This window comes from Aulonocara sp. 'chitande type north' Nkhata Bay, linkage group LG7 (assembly GCF_057382095.1).
Source record: "Aulonocara sp. 'chitande type north' Nkhata Bay isolate Kocher_YH1m ecotype deep benthic linkage group LG7, A_spYH_male_GT1.1, whole genome shotgun sequence".
NCBI classification, from domain to species: Eukaryota; Metazoa; Chordata; class Actinopteri; order Cichliformes; family Cichlidae; genus Aulonocara; species Aulonocara sp. 'chitande type north' Nkhata Bay.
In genome coordinates this window covers 32406781-32420864 of record NC_141350.1, presented here as the reverse complement: position 1 = coordinate 32420864, position 14084 = coordinate 32406781, and the positions used below count along the sequence as shown (strand labels likewise).

General features: G+C 40.0%; 1 protein-coding gene across 4 annotated transcripts in view; it reads right to left on the bottom strand.

Annotated features, from left to right (window-relative positions):
• Nucleotides 1-14084, bottom strand: part of wdr7 (WD repeat domain 7) — a 96872-nt gene that overhangs the window by 61226 nt on the left and 21562 nt on the right. For all 4 annotated transcript variants that reach the window (XM_086300072.1, XM_086300075.1, XM_086300073.1 and 1 more), the window contains 4 exons: nt 11007-11240; nt 10618-10911; nt 10272-10468; nt 4360-4457 (listed from right to left, as the gene is read on the bottom strand). In XM_086300072.1, the coding sequence (XP_086156198.1) occupies nt 4360-4457; nt 10272-10468; nt 10618-10911; nt 11007-11240 (823 nt within the window). The remainder of the gene's footprint in view (nt 1-4359; nt 4458-10271; nt 10469-10617; nt 10912-11006; nt 11241-14084) is intronic.

Here is a 14084-nt window from a genome sequence, read left to right as displayed (position 1 = left end):
TTTAGTCCTTAGATACACAGAAAATTGTTCTTGATCAAGTTCTTGATAACAAAGTTAATCTAGTACAGAGGAAACATGAAGCACAAAGACAACAAAGGAAACGGAGAAACATTACTTCAGTAGAAAAGTAGAAAGAAAAAAAATGGTTGAAGAAAGAAACCCTGTAATACAAAAGAGAGATTGAATGGAAGTAAGTGAAAGAAATCCTGAAGGGAGTGGTGTTTGTGCAGAGAACAGGCAGCAGGCTGAAGCCATGCAGTGAGCAATGAAAAGAGAGGAAGAGACAGAAGAGGAGAATAGGGAGGAAAAAAAAGACTGAAACAGTAAATGATCAGTTTGAGGTAATTAGACAGCAGTTTGCCAGTACACGAGGAGCAGTAAATGTTTATTTGTCCATCTTAAACCAGTTTTAGCTGGCAGGTTATCTCCTGACCATTGTAGCATGATTTAAATGTTGGTTTAATAAAATACTAATACTTATATAGATGATATAGAGCTATTTATGTCTAAGCTGAATATTTCTAAAGCATATATTGAAATGATTTACTTTACGAGAAGAAGAAAGAAGAAGGAGAGCATACGATGAAGAGTAAGGTGGAGGAGAAGGAAGATGAGAAGGTGAAAGAAAAGACAGTAAAAAGCAACAAGAGGAAGGGAAAAAAGAAGAGATGGCGAGGGGAAGAAGTGAACAACAAAAAGGGAAAAGGGAGGAATAGGAAAAGATGATAATGAACTAGTAGAAGAAGCAGAGAAAGAAGAAAAACAAGAAGGATGGGGATAAAAACAAGGAGGAGAACCCAAAGGAGAAGAATGTCTTCTCCTTCACCTCCTCCCCAAAGGAAAAGAAGAAAAGAGAATGAGAAGAAGGTGGAAAAGAGCACAGGAGAGGAGGAGGAGGAGGAGGAGGAAGAGGAGAAGAGAGGAAGGAAAAGAAGGAAAATTCAATAAGTAGAAGAAAAGAGGAACCAGAAGAAAGAAGATGATTGCTATAAAGTTCTTTTAAGAAAAGCAACCAGCATTTCCATTCTGTTATTTCCAGTCTGAACTTGTGTGACAAGTTCAGCATAATATGAAGGTAATATTCTTCATGACTTTATTAAATGAAGTTTACTTTACCTTTTTGGGAAAAAAATGTAATATAGAGACAGAATTTGAAAGCTCTTTTGCACCTTGTCGTGAACATGATAATAAAATACTAAGTGTGTGACATTTTTTTTTTTTTGGGGGGGGGGGGGGGGGGGGGGGGGTCCTTAAAAAAAAATCATGCGTGGACTCCCTGCTCTCTCTGTTCATCTCTCTGCTTAACCGGAGTATATTAGAGGGGCCTCCTCATTTATTTCCATGTGAAAAGAGACGGTGAGCAGGGTTAACAGCACTGCTCTTCTTCACAAAGCCACACACACACGCCACGCAGGAGTAGCTGGCTAAGCAGAGGTCACGGCCGAGCGTTCCCTCTGAATGGCGGTGAATAGGCGTGTGGCGTGAATAAGTCCACGCGCTTGTCACGCTTGGCCTCCATTAAGCCGTGACAATGGCACAGAAACCCTGCCTCCACCCAACACCCGAGGGTGCCACTTATAGCACACGCTTGTGTGTGTATGCATGTGGACCTGATTTTTAGCGGTGTGTATTTGTAGGTATTGAGGCTGTTGCTGTGTGGTAGGCAGATGTGTGTGTGGGTGGGGAGCAGGCAGATGGTGACAGCTGGTTAAAACATCCCCTACAGTGAAGCAGAGCAGGTTTCTCTGTGCAAACCTGTAAATCTCTCCCTCTTTTTGCCTTGTTTAGGCGTTTGATCATCCAGCTCTTACAGTTATGGTCAAGAAAACAGCCCACAAAGTTACAGAGATACCACATGGGGAAGCAACAGAATATATTTTAGTAAAGTTTTTCTGGGATGCACAGAGGAATCATTCACTGACTTCAAATATAAGCATTTCCAATCACAGAAGTTGTTCATTCGACTGTTTACTGATCTGCCACAGACGTGATTAACCTTTGCTTAAGATAGAGGCTGATTTCCACTTACTCAGAGGCTGTGGGGTCAGGTGGTAGAGTGGGTCATCTACTAGCAGTCGGGTCCAATAACAGCAGACTTATACAATTCAACACCAAAACAAAATAATTATTCCACGTTATTAAACTTGAACTAGTTTGTGTGGTGGAAAAGAAATGCCAACTGGTTGTAAAATGCTAACATGGTGGCAGATCATTTATTTAAAATGGTAACATTTTAATTTGTTGATTACACACAGTAATGTGTGATGTGGTAGGATGTTTGTAGAGTAGCCTACGAATATCACAGCTACATTATGTTAGCTTCAGCATTTAATGTGAGCCATTGCAAATATTTTAGCCTATGAAAAGAAGCTGACTTCATTTCAGTGCCAGCTGTTTTGGACAAAATGATGAACTGCATTTCAGGATAACGTAAGGAGGACAATATTTTGGATGTTGTTACTATGACCTGAAGCTTACTCAGCTTGAATTCTTTGAACATGTCTGGATTTTTTTTTAAGTGCTTCTCTGAACTGGAAGTATTTCCTCCCTTGGTCTGAAAAAGACAATAACATAATTTTCTCTTCACTTCTTGTGAATCCATTATCATCCCTTGGTAACCACCCCTCGAACACTGCCTTTCCTATCACTGAGTTAGAGCAGAGCTATCATGGAAACTGAGCAAATCTTTTGCTTTTGGGCCGTTTTCATTTTCAGCATCTACAGACAGTCTAGAACACTTGGGGTTGTATGGTGCCCCCGTCAGTTCTGGATATACAGCCTTGGTGGTACCAAAGAAAAACAAGTAACATTGCATTCACAGAATTTTGGTATCAAACCGTACCGTAAGTATTGGTTCTGGCGACATCCCTCTCATCTACTAACTGGAACGACAGTAGTTCTATCCCTGGCTCCTTTAGTCTGTATGTCAAAGTATTGTTGGGCAAGACACTGAACCATGAGCTGCATCCACTGAAGTGTGTGTGTGACTCAATGTTAGGCAAAGAAACAAAAGCGCTTGCTAGAATGTGTGTGTGACTGGGTGAATGAGTCTTGTAGTAAGAAAGCTCAGTGTGAGTAGAAAAGCACTTCCTAAGCACAGTCCATTTACCACTTTACTTCTTGTGCTGCCATTTTTCCAACCCTCCTGGAGGAGACTAGATCAACTCAAAGAGAGTAAAAGTTTGTTTGGATTTCACCACTAACTAACGTAGAGGTCATCCAAATGACTCCGGCTGTGGTGAAGGACTATGGATAATTAATGGACACCTACCTCTGCACCACTTACTCAATACTTTTTCTAACAGCTGTGCTTCTAACATCAAACACAGATACAAAATATTGTTTTTTTATGAGCTGCTTTTTTGTGTTTGTTCTTTGTTACTGTTTTTGGAGGGTTATTTCTTTTTTTTTTTTTGTATTTTTTCATGCCGATAAAAAACCCCCCAAAAAAACAGCCATTTCCCCAAATTTGGGATAAACAAAGTACATTTTATTCACAAAATCATTAAGGCAAAGAAAAAAGAAAAAAACCCAACACTGAGGTGCAAGCATTATTCCGAAAATGTGCCTGTGGGGTTTTGTTTTGTTTTTTAACACTGATTTTGAACATGACTTCATTTGCTTTTAACCTAATTCAGAAGAAACCCCCTGGCCTAACACTGAAAACTCCAGAATGGCTCATTCGTAGCGAGAACATGATCCGACCTCAATCTGACCCAGTTTCATATAAACTTCTTCCTGTAAACAGGAATGCTTTGTACGCTTTGCATGCTGGGATGCATCACAGCACACAAACTGTAACAGAACACTCACTAAGACAAACAACAAATGCTGCCCATAGCCCAGCGTAATTCGTCCTGTATTTAGTTTTGTTTCTTCACTCTTCTCACAGGGTTTGTAGTGCACAAACTCAGACTTATTCGGACCAAAGTAAAGTCAATTCACACAACTATGAACAAACACCGGTCATTTTAGGTTTTTGCGCTAATCTGTTTTGTGTTCACAGTGAATCTCTGAACTTGTGATGACAACTGAGTCAAAGAAAAACCCTTCAAAGCCATTAAAGCAGAGCACTGCCACCCATGCTACCCTTATCAGAGCACAGTCCAGAGAACCCAGATGCAAAGCTGCAGTCATATGTTTGTACTTTGAAGTTCAACAACTGCAAGAGAGCCCTTTAAAGACCTGCTGACTTTGGAAACAACAGCAGCTTCCTCCTGTGATATTTTTGTTTCTTTTCTTCAACCCTCGGTGGGTTTTATTGCCAGTGGGCTGCATTATCAAACCCCACCTCCCTCCTTCCCTCCCCACAGGGCCCCAGGGGTGTTCGAAGCGAGCGCCACCTCCTTTTGTAGTTACCTTGTTTGATCTGGGCCTGTAGCGCCGGGTTGGAGGGCTGAGGGGGGGCGGCAGGCGTCCGGCGAGGAGTCTCCGGGGTTCCTCCTGGTCTGGGAGGCCTGGAGGAGGATCACAAAGAGAGGGCATGAAATATTAAAGCAGCAGGGAGCAGAGAGATGGGCCAATGCACAGACAGAGAGACACACAGAGACACATTCACACACACACCACTAAAATTCAAAGAAACACACAGAAACACATGCATTCATAAAAACCAGGAGTTCACATATGCAAGATTCTTATTTCTTTTTCCTGAAACCAGCTGAGTGTGTGTGTGTGTGTGTGTGTGTGTGTGTGTGTGTGTGTGTGTGTGTTTTTCAGGCTCCAGCCTATTGAATTTTGGTTGGAGGACACAGTCCTCTGTGAACAGACTGGAGGCGTCTAACTTTCAGAGGCACACAAACACTTCCAATACAACAATCCACTGGGTGATCAATTGCAGTTGTCGGGGAACAAAAACACATCCAGAAAGCTCCATTTTAAAAAAGAAAGAAAAAAAAACGACAAAAAAGACAAAATTCTTTAAAGAGGCAGGACAGTGGTCACAGCTCATAAAGACGAGATCAAATAATTACTTTTTGTCCTTCTGCAAATATCCTGGACTGCACTCAGAGTTCCTATGTTAGAAAGCTCTTCACACATGCACTAAAGCCAGATGTGCTTGTGACAAAATATTATAGAAGACTAAAACAAAATCAGTGATTAACGTAGCATTTTCCCCCACTGGCATACAGAAAAGTTACCTTTATCCACAAAAATAGAAATCCATATAAAATCTATTTTTAAATAAAATTCATAATTAAATGAACAATATAAAAGAACAATTTACCGTAATGTCACCAGAAGCAGCTAAAAAGATTGGATCAGTTTAATGTGCAGAAAAGCAAACAGGTGGTTTACTGGTGTTTTAACTTCAACCAAGCTGCTTTACCTGGGAAAATGACTGATAGAAATGCCAAACAGCCCCTTTTTTCGGCCTTTGGAGGTCGCCACAGTGGCTCATCTGCCTACATCTTAGCCTTCCCAGTGTCCTACTCTGTCACACAAACCCTCTGCATGTCTTCTTTCACTACATACATACGTCTTCCTGTTTTCCTCCTGCCTGGTTCTTCATCTTCATCATTGTTTGCCCAAAATATCCACTCCTGTGCACATGTCCAAATAATCTCAGCCTTGCCTCTCTTTCTCCCGACCGTTCAACCTGAGCTGTCCCTCTAACATACTCCTTTCTAACTTTGCCCATTCTGGTCACGCCTAGTAAAAATGTGGCCATCCCCAACTCTTGGTTATTTAAAATTGCAGCAGGACCACAATATTTTAGTAAACAGAAAAGAAAAATTAAAAACTAGACATGATACATATGAGAATAATCTAAAACTGAAACAAAACCAAATAAAAACAATACTGGCAGCGGTCAGTGGTACCCATCAGCCTCTTACTAGATACACCTATGGTATCAGTTTCAAAATCCCACATCGCCTTGTTCTCAAGTTATTGCATTCACAAGATTTTAAGAAAACTTGACCTCTGAACTCTTTCCTTGAGGTCGAGGCCAATGAGATTCAAACTTGTCCAAGATTTTTAGTAGATACACCTATTCACAAACTTGGATGTCCACATCGCCCGTCCACACAGGAGGATGATGACAATACCCTATTAGTCTTTTACAGCTGGTTACAAAACAAACTATGTACAATAATTCTGAAGTGAGAAATGTACAAAGTCTTTAACCTGCCAGCTTCCTACAACCATATCTGTAAAACGTCCAAATGTACCAATTCATCCCTGTGCAGTTGACAAACAAAATCCAAAGGGTCCAATCAGGTCCACTGGATCACTCTGCAAAGTGTGAAACTATAGAGGTCATTAATTCTGAATTCACAATGCTGATGCTTCAAAATGGCACCATGGCTAGGATCCACCTTTTATACAGTTTATGTCCAAAAGGTAAAGCTCATGTTTTCCAAAAGGAGCTTGTCAGAATCCACCCAAAGTGAAGACAAAGACATGAAAGGTTTGGACAAGAGAAATAGTTTTGAGGAAGAAAGAGCTAAAGACTCCTACAAAAAGGCAATATGATCATAGACGTTGACTTAGAAAAATCACTTAAATGAGGTGTGGTTGAGGCTAATTCAGTCCCGTCTCAGGCAGCCAAGCTGAAGGCCTAAGCAAAGGCAGGTGAAGGAACTGCTGTTGAAACTCTTAAAGAGTTCAGGAATACTTCTTTTCAAACTCCAGCACACAGAGAGGAAGCTTTTCCACTATCATAAATGTAAGATGAGGAACATGAAAAAGCCAAAAACCAAAACAACTTCAAATATTCACAACTGCTGTTCTGCAGTTTCGAGGCGAAGACGGCCAGAGAGAAGATCCTTGTTTGAGCTTCATAAAGAAGTCTTCAGCTTCTGTTTGTAGCTGCACAATCACCTCCTCTGATCTGGACACTCCACAGAAGCACAGTTACGGGTTTATGTGAAAGTAATAAACTTCTCTGGAAAGTCAGCCTATGAGTGACGTCTTTTGTTCTTCTGCTTTTTACTTTTCATGCTGTGACTGTATCTACTCCACAAAGTTTGACTTCCTTTAATTTCTTACTCAGAAAGGTAATCTGATAATAGCGTGACATCAGCAATGCCACCAATGACAGGATGCAATGGTAGAAGGAGTCAAATAGAAAAACACTTGATTTGATTTTAACTTTGACATCCAGCCACCAGTTTTCTTCTGCTTTCTGGAATTTGGCAGCAGGCTAATTCAAGACGTCCTTCACCCCAGTAACATTCCCCAGTCCCTTCTTTGTGATCCCTACGTGTTTCCAGCCCAGATGAGATATAGAATATCTAGCATGTTCTTTTAAACCTCGAGACGGATGCACCCAGGAGGCAAAATTAGATGATTTGACCTGCTCCTTTGAATGTTAAGGAGATTCAAACTTATCATTGTATAAGTTGATGGGGCTTTAGCTCTGGCTGTAAGGACTTCAGATTTGATTGTGAGGGAAAAAGTCATCATGACTTTACAGTATTGTTGAGTTTACTCTATTTCAAGGATTTCAGAACTGACCCAGGACTGACACTGAGGACACCTTACAGCTGACTTTTATGTCACTTATATTAGACAAGACTAATGATGATGAGAATCCAAGCTGTACTTTCCACCCTAACCTAGGAGACATAAGGGGGTTTAACCCTTTAGCCCTTGAAAACCTATTTAGGAGTAACCATTAAAGCTCTTTTCTGAACTGGTTTCTGTCATATTACAGGTATGCTCACTGAACAAAATGACTAAGTTTGCATCAGGGTGGCAATTACCCTTGGAAAAACCACGTTTTTATTGACAGATCCTGAGGTGTCAAAACATGTCATTATGGGAACAGCGGATGTCCTCGAATGTCGTCTTTATGGGGGAAAGAGTTCAAAAATGACATCGAAAGTACTGAGAGGACGAAACTTTACAGGGACTAAAGTACTAAAGTAAAGCTCTGTAATTTTTGGTTTTGGGTTCTAATAGAGGTTTGCCTGATCCACAGTTATAAAAAAATAAAAATAAAAAAAATATCCTTATTTATCTTATATTGGGCCCGTCAGCTAATATTTTGCCTGAAATGACTTGTTTTACTGCCCATACCTTTACGCAAACTTTACTTTAGGCAATGTTTGTGTTGTGAACCAAATCTATGATTTGTATTTTCTTCCCTGTGTTCTGACAATACTTACAGCTCTTGCAACTCTTGAATCACTACCACCACACCCACCCAAACCCAGCATCACTTGTGTTTATTCCATTACAACAGCCTGGTTCTTCTTTTGTCTTGTTTTGGTATTTTTGTATTTATTTCCAGTTATGTATCCCAGCTCATGACAGCTCATTTCTGAATTCACAGTTTAAAAGAAAAAAAGAACTTTGTCCTTGTTTAATTTGAATATTTATCATTGTAAAGCTGGACATATGGCAGGAAAAATATATTTTAACCACAAAAATAAGTCAATTATAGACTGAAAACTTATGAAGGCTGATCAAACACCTCACTACCCCTCGACCTGTGTTTTTATCATCTCTGACTCTTCGCTGCTCGCCCTCCCTGCAGAGTTATCCTTGAAGCAGGGTTGACGGGACGATGAAATGTTGTGTTGGTATTACAGCAGCAGGACCTCGACCTCTGTGTTAAATCTTTCACAGCACAATGAGAGCTCAGACAGACTAAACAATCAGCCACACACACACACACACACACACACACACACACACACACACACACACACACACAGAGCTCAGCCGCTGGTGGTAGGATAGTATATGTCCTGCACTTTGAGTTCAGTTTCTGCTGCAGTTTCAGTTGTTCTATCGTTTTTTTAAGCTGGAATCAGAATTGTGTGTTATCAGCCTGATAATTCTAGATAAAATGAACTTGGGTTCATAAACTGATATCAATTTAAAACAAATGTGGATACATTTTTGTGCACAATTCAGGGTGTTGAAACAGACTGATTTCCACAAATTGCTGTTTGTTTTTAGCTGATGAACAAAGTTTGAAATTTAAATCCTATAAAAGCCACATGAAGACGAAACAAGTTTGCTGCAGCTTTGTTTACTCAGCGTGGGCCAGAGCAGCTACAGAAGAACAAAGATCAAAAGTAAATATAGAAGTAGACAGTAATGTATAAAATGCGAAAGTTCGAAGGGAGTAAAAACAAAAACATTACATAAGTTTTTGTATTGTTACATATGTATTGTAATATTGTTATATTGTTAAGATAGCTTAACAATATAAATATATGAATTAATCACATTCCATTTAGTTTTAATATTGTTTTTGGTTCATTTAATGGCACATTATATATTTTTTTTTTTAAAGTTATGTAATTAACTACCAACATGCCACCTATCCAACCGTCTATTCATCCAACCACTTTGCCTCCATCCAGCTGTTAGTCCAACAAACCATTTAGCCATCTATCCACTCATCCAACATTTATCCACCAAACCATCCATGCATAATTTATTCAGGTATTTAGCTATCAATTATACCATCCACAGACTAAACCATCTATCCGTTCATGCACACATCCAACATTTCTTTATCCATCCAACATATATCCATGTCATTATCCATCTAATAGACATCGAATCTTCCCATCCATCCATGCCCAAAACATCTTTTATCCAACCATTTAGTCATCCAACTATATAATTAGCCCTTTAACTTTCTATCCATGCATCTGTGCATTTAACCATTTATCATTCATCCAATCATTGAACATCAATATTTCAAACCTTTTATCAATTCATGTATCAAGAAATGGCTAACATGAAAACATAAGTTGCAAAGCCACAGGAAGTAAATCCTGCCATTGTAGATTAGTTTGTACTGACCAGGTAAATCTACATCCAACATTTCGTCTTGATTCATATGCTCAATCGTCCAGGTAAGTAAATCTCCAAAAGTTGATTATGTTCATCTGGACGTAGCATTTTGTAGAAGAAACGTTTCGTCACTCATCCAAGTGACTTCTTCAGTCTCAGCTGACTGCAGGTTTCCCCAATCTTATAAACAGTACATTTGCATAATGACTGAAACCAGCCCACTGAAGGAACAATGGGCTGGGAGGAGAGTTCCTTAATCTTAATTAAGAAAATTCTCATGACCATTGATCAACAACCACTGACCAAAACCCACTGATCAAAGACCATGAGTACCATTCACAGAGAGTTGGGGAATGGCTGCAATCACAGCACTGCAAGATCATACATCCAACATTCTTACTTTTTTAACTTTAGTTTGGGCTCAACCAACTCTTCTGAATATAAGAGTTCTTAAAGAACAAATATAAAAATAAATCACTTTTAAGAGTTAGTCCATGTGTGTTTGTTACCTGGCCGGTGCTTTCTTCATGTGCTCTCCAACAAAGGTGGCGTTGGTCATGCCCATCAGAGTGTTGGCCAGTGAGATGACGGAGAGGAGGTGATGTGTGGTGACAGCCCTCGACACACCATATGTCCCCTTCCCGACTATGTCTGACAGAGATAGCTTCCGACCTGTCGCCAGGGAAAGCTGACGAAGCAAAGATTCCTGGAAAATGGAGTTATACAAAGAGAAGAGGTTCTTATTTTCAGGTGCCCTGTTATCAAACTATTGATTTAGCTTTTTAAATGCTCCATGCTCAACGATATGTCTTTCATGGAAAGACACCTGGAACCCAGGTGATAACAGACAGTTACCTTGAAGGTGGGCAACATAAGAGACATGTGGCCTCCTCTGGAGATCAAGCCGAAGGAGATGGGGCAGTGTGGTCTGAGCATGCCCAGTCGCTCCAGACAGATGGTGTCCAGCTGTTCGTTGAGACCCCAGGCGTGCAGGCAGGACATGAAGAGCTTGGCTGTGTCCATCGTCAGGTTATACTCCAGCAGACTCAGAGACTTGGACTTCTCCTCGCGCCTCCTCATCTCCTCCTCTTCATCCTCATCTTCATCTAATAGGTGCTCCTTAATGGTCTCTTTCATGGTCTCCTTCACCTGGTTTTAGGAGAAATTATTTACATGAAAAACAAAAATAATACAATAATAAAAGACCTTCATTAGTGGAATTTTTTTTTTTGGTGTTTATGGACCTGTTTGAAGATTTTATGAGCCAACAAGGACCCGCCCTTATCAGCCCCAGCTTGGCTCTTCTGTAGCGTCTCCGGGGACACCAGCATGGGGTTTGGTCTCTGAGCTTCCTCCGTCAGCAGCTGGATGATCACCGCCTCCACGTCGAAGAACAGCACATGCATGTCAGGGTCTGTCAGGTTGGTCTTCATCGCCTGGACCACCAAGGCATTGTGGGAATATTTTGGTAAGTTGCCCTGGTGGAAAGACAGAGTTCAGTTTCAAGAACAAAATCAATCACAGTGTGACACTTTTCACATTAAATATATAAATATATTTAAATGATCCATTGTCGATATAAATTTAATTAAGAAGTTCAAGAGCTCCTCATCAAAAGCTCATTATTTAAATCACACACACGCACACACACACACACGCACACACACGCACACACACGCACACACACACACACGCACACACACGCACACACACACGCACGCACACACACACGCACACACACGCACACACCTGTAATTGCCACTAATATTAACACTCGGCTCAATTTTAATTGTATTAGAAGAGACAGCATGTGCATGGAGCTGTTTGCTTCTCGTTTCCATGTTAATGAGCTGATGACTGCAATTAAACTGATCCTGTTAGACTTCGATTCCAAGGGAGGAGACAGGAGGAGGAGAAAGTGAGGGAGGAGGTGGTGATTAAGACAGGAATGAAGAGAGGAAATAAAGAGGAAAGAAAAGGCCAAAGCTGGATTTTTATCTGCATGTTTTTGCGGTTTTTTTTAACCTTTTGCCTTAAGATCACAGAGCTTTTTCGCCATCACCACAATGGTGTTTGAAAAAGAAACATGACAGGTCATCACATCCTGCCCTATCATTCTGTTTGACTCTAAAGGGGCCAAAATCTACAAAAACAAAGATTTTTCATTAAATAAGACAAACAATAGACTCCATAAACTTCTCAGGAAACTCACAGAAGGCTCATTTTCCCATAGATCAAGTGAAGCAACCCGGTTCTCATTCCCCAGGCTGCAGGTTTCAGGGACGAAAGCACCGACTTCACTTTTCAGACCCAGAGTTAAGCCCATTTCTTTTCACGTCTAAGCTCACGTCACATCATGTCTATCATTTACCTTTGTAACCATAGCATTGCATCAAATCTTTCTTTAAAGATACATAAAGAAAGAGAAAACATCTGATTCCTCACCGAATCTTCCTCCTGTTTACTTGCATTTAGAGTTAACACACTGTTATAATCATGTTGTGTTTAATTTTCTCTCCACATTTTAAAATAAACTACAGGAAAGTGACTTTAAACAGACACAGACTTCAAACTTTGCTTTTTCCTCTCGGCAATAAGCCTCGTTTTTCTTTCGAGATTTGCCATTTTTCTTGTGAATATGAAATTTTTCCATAGAAATTTGGCAGTGTCACTTTCGTAAGTATGGCACTTATTTCTTTCATAATTTGCCAATTTTGTCTCCGTTTTCCCTTTCCCCTCGACAATGTACCACTATCGTGTAAATTTGCTCATGTGTTTTACAAAAATTTGCCTTGGTTTTGTCTATTTGACATTTGTTCCCCAAGGGGTCTGATATTCTTTGCCTTCTTTTTCCGTAAAAACTTATCAGTTGTCGTTTTTTTCCTTTGTGAATTTAAAACTTAACTATTGAAAATTATGAGTTTTTACTTAAAAATGTGAAATTTAAATACATTGAAGTTGAAGTTGAGCATGAAGTTAAGCATTTGGTGCTGCAGGGGCCAATATTTTTAAAATTATGTTAAAAATCTTCAATATAAACATATTTACAGACTCATTTCTTCTAAACAGTTAAATCTCTGTGAGCTTACCAAGTTTAACATTTCGTAGCACAAGCTATGAATCAGCGCACAGAAGTGACGATGAAATGATTCTTTTATGTGATAACTTGTTTTGTATCTGGATCACTGAATACTGATTGACTTTGCGTGAAATTCTGGTATTATTTTCATATTTGTACCTTCACTGATCACTGGTCATTTTGTTGCACTTTTTTTTTTTTTCTTTTGCCTGAAGCTCTTTGTATCGAGCTGGATGTGACTGTGTGGGCGAGAACAATAATTAGCGGTAAAGACACGTCCTGACTGACCGAGAGACACAATACACCTGCAGCTGGGACACGGACACACACACACACACACACACACACGCGCACACACACACACACCTTTGACAGGCTGGTCCTCCCTGAGGGCTGACGTGTTGTATGTCTTTGTGTGCGTTTGAAAAGTGGTGCTGACAACAGTGATGTGCTCATAAATTCAGTGTATTCTTCAAACATGTATAACTGATCAAATCTGGGCTCATTTTGATCTTTTTACTTGTCCGTTTATTTTTTTTCTTATCATTTACATTTACATGAAAGAAAAAAAAAAGATGTGAAGTAGATAAATCTCAGCACTATTATCGGTCTATTAGACAGTTTCCTGGTACGCTGGTGCATGCACAGAAAAACATACATTTGAGGATGTTTATGAAGTATTTTATTCAAAGAATGGCTAGACTCCTGCTCGGATCATTTTAATTCTGGTTTCTGGCTTCAGACTAAGAAGTTAGTTCTTATTTTCATAGATGCCTTTGATTTTTCCTGATACTGGAGCCTCATCCCTGCGTCTGTGTGAGGGAGGCTCCATTTTGGTGGAGTAACACTGCCATCTAAAGGCAGTCTGCAGCACTATTTATCTCTACAGTGGAGTGCGGTTTGTAATATTTAAGTTTGAGAATGAAGAAACATTTATGAACACATAAAAATTCAGACATGAAGCAGCCCAGTGTGATGTGAGGAAACATGGCTTCAGAACTAGGTGAGAGAGTCAGAATTGAAATTGTTCTCCTGATCAAAGAGCAGCTTTCTTAGAGTCAAACACGACTCAACTACAAAACAGATCCAGCAGGAGGACATGGAGTTAAAAACACAGTGACAGGAGCGAGAGAGAAAGGCAAATCAGGCATGAGATCATTTAAGTAAATGAGGAGAGATACAGTTAGCTTGAATTTGTGCAGAAAACTAAAAGAGGAGACAGAAGAATGGGCAGGAGGATAAT